This window comes from Silene latifolia, chromosome 5, assembly GCF_048544455.1.
Source record: "Silene latifolia isolate original U9 population chromosome 5, ASM4854445v1, whole genome shotgun sequence".
Classification (NCBI taxonomy): Eukaryota; Viridiplantae; Streptophyta; class Magnoliopsida; order Caryophyllales; family Caryophyllaceae; genus Silene; species Silene latifolia.
The window spans coordinates 50,292,964-50,295,456 of NC_133530.1; the positions used below are offsets into that span (position 1 = coordinate 50,292,964).

Genomic DNA, 2,493 nt, shown 5'->3' on the forward strand with positions numbered 1-2,493 from the left:
AATAAACTAGTAATAAATCTAGGCGTACATGGTTTCTTTTACGTAGTTTGTTACAATGAGTATTCCGCAAGCAATTTTATGACAGCAGAACTCCTAAACAACATAAACTTAACCCCTGCAATTGAAGCTGTTTAACCATGTTCTGAAGTACAATTTCTTAACACGGCTCCTACAAAATGTTCAACAATGACTACTACAAAAGGTTCCACAATACAACAGCACAGTTAAATACTTTTATACAAATCAAATAAGGACATTTTCGTAGATGTTTGCCACCTAAATGTCCTTCTGTGATTTGAACAATGTAGATTACCACACTATTGATTGCTGAAGAAGTTCCCTTCAAAATGTTGGTCATGGTTACGCTTTTTTTAAAAGCGTCATGCAAAACACGCATAAACTGAAAAGCGTTTGTACATACTGAGCTCATGTGCATCCACAGATAACCCCTTTAATATAATTAAGTCTGTCTAACTGCATGCATGACCTTTTATGATTCCCTTAATCCAGCTCTTCTCAGAACTTCAAATAAGACGACATTTCGAACAATATTCCCACTTATATCATCTGATGATGGAATATGAAGCACCTTGCAATCTTTTGCTGACCGCGCCCGGGACAGCGCAACATATAATTGGCCATGTGAAAAACAGGGTTTAGGTAGGTACACACCCACACGCTGTAAAGTTTGTCCCTGTGCTTTGTTTATGGTCATAGCAAAGCTCAATTTAATAGAAAATTGCTTTCTTTGGAAATTTATTGGGAATCTAGAATTCTTAGATGGCTTAAGTGTAATCTTAGGTAGGAATACGCGCTCTCTTTTATAAAATCCTGTTGAAATTTCACACTCAATCATGTTTGGGAAAAAGCGCTTGCAAATGAGGCGCGTTCCATTGCACAGGCCTGCTGCAGGATCTAAATTTTTTAATAATATAACTGGCGAATCTTCTTTCAAAGTGAGTTCATGCGGTGTCATACTAGCAGGGCACAACGAGTTGAGAAACTCTGCAGGGTAAACATTTGAGTTGTCATCCACCACGCTATCAAAGCTATGGTAAATATGTTTTTCGCCCGGGAACCTATCAATCAGCACGCTGTTGACAGAGTCAACATCTTCATTTCTTGGAGTCAATATAGCTCGCGCATTGAAAATGCCAGGACTGAAATTGGCCTGACTAATCTCTAGGAACACTGCATCAATTAGAGTTTGCTCTGGTTGTTGATCGTCGTTTGGTTCTAAGATTAACTGCTGAGGTATTGCCACTAAACTGCTTTCTGCTGTCTGCAATTCTCCATTTCCTAATTTCAGAAGAAACTTTGAGAATTCAGGGTCTGTTCTTGCCCTGATATTTTCTGTCAATTTAAAGATCGTCAAAAGTGGCCAGATTGGAGAGCTAACAATGCTTGTTTCAACTGCCTCTTGCTGTGTGCGGCGTGGAAGTACCGGAAGCACTTGGCGAAAGTCTCCGCCAAAAACAATTACCTTCCCTCCAAAGATCTCTGAACTACTGCATACATCTTGGAATAACATGTTTACGGCTTCAATATTTTCTCTTTTTTCCATTGAAGCTTCATCCCAAATAACCAGTGATGCTTCTCTTATCAAGAACACCAATCCTCCCTATTTTGGCATATTGCAAGTTAGGGATTCGTCAGTATCCAGAGGTATTTTAAATCTTGAATGGGTTGTCCTGCCCGTTGGCAAATTTGACGCTGCAATTCTTGATGTAGCTGTGGGCAAGCATATTTTACTTATGGAGCGTACCTTTGCATACAACGCTCCATATAAAAAAGTTTTTCCAGTACCACCTGGTCCATCAATAAAAAAAGCACCGCCTTTCCCAGACTTAACTTGATGCATGATTGCCTTATACGCAGCTCACTGCTCAACATTTAGTTCCTTACGGGAAGCTAACTGGGCCATGGGTATTGGGGCGTTTAAAGCATCACTTATATCCCTTGTACTTTGCAACCTTATTTCCGGGTCAAAATGTAAATGATCCAATCCAAAATCTTTAAACATTTTCCCCATGCCCGCCAAAAATTGCTCAACCTTAGCTGCAGTTTCCTGCAATATTTTGGTAGGCTCGTAAGGAAACTACCGTTTATAATCCTCAGAAACTGATTGATAATATTTCGACCAAAACTCGGCAGGGTTGTTTGGACAGCTGAAAATTATAATAGTTGCAAATGACCTTCTGAGAGCATTTGGCATTTCTACCTGGACAACCTCATCCATACACATATCTGCTACATTATCTTGCTCCAGCACTCCCCTCTTTAACGCAGCTTCTTGAAACGACACTCAACAAACTCCGTTGACTGTTTTTAAATCTTCAAAAGACTGAGGCCCTCTAACATGTGCTAACAGCAATCTCAAGTAATATCGCTTTCCCTCTCCAGGAGAAGCGTGTGCCACTCGTCCAATCACAACACCGCGATCCCTTGGCTTCCAGAATTTTTTCTGATAATTCCATACAAAATGCTGTGGAA

The 2,493-nt window shown here is 40.1% G+C and overlaps 1 protein-coding gene across 1 annotated transcript; it reads right to left on the reverse strand.

The window, feature by feature from the left end:
* Positions 1 to 490: 490 nt before the first annotated feature.
* On the reverse strand, positions 491 to 1,861 carry LOC141655344 (uncharacterized). The gene is made up of 2 exons (XM_074462429.1): positions 1,766 to 1,861; positions 491 to 1,621 (listed from the first exon to the last, which is right to left on the reverse strand). Exons 1-2 carry the CDS (start codon positions 1,859 to 1,861, stop codon positions 491 to 493), a joined length of 1,227 nt encoding a protein of 408 aa, XP_074318530.1.
* Positions 1,862 to 2,493: the final 632 nt, after the last annotated feature.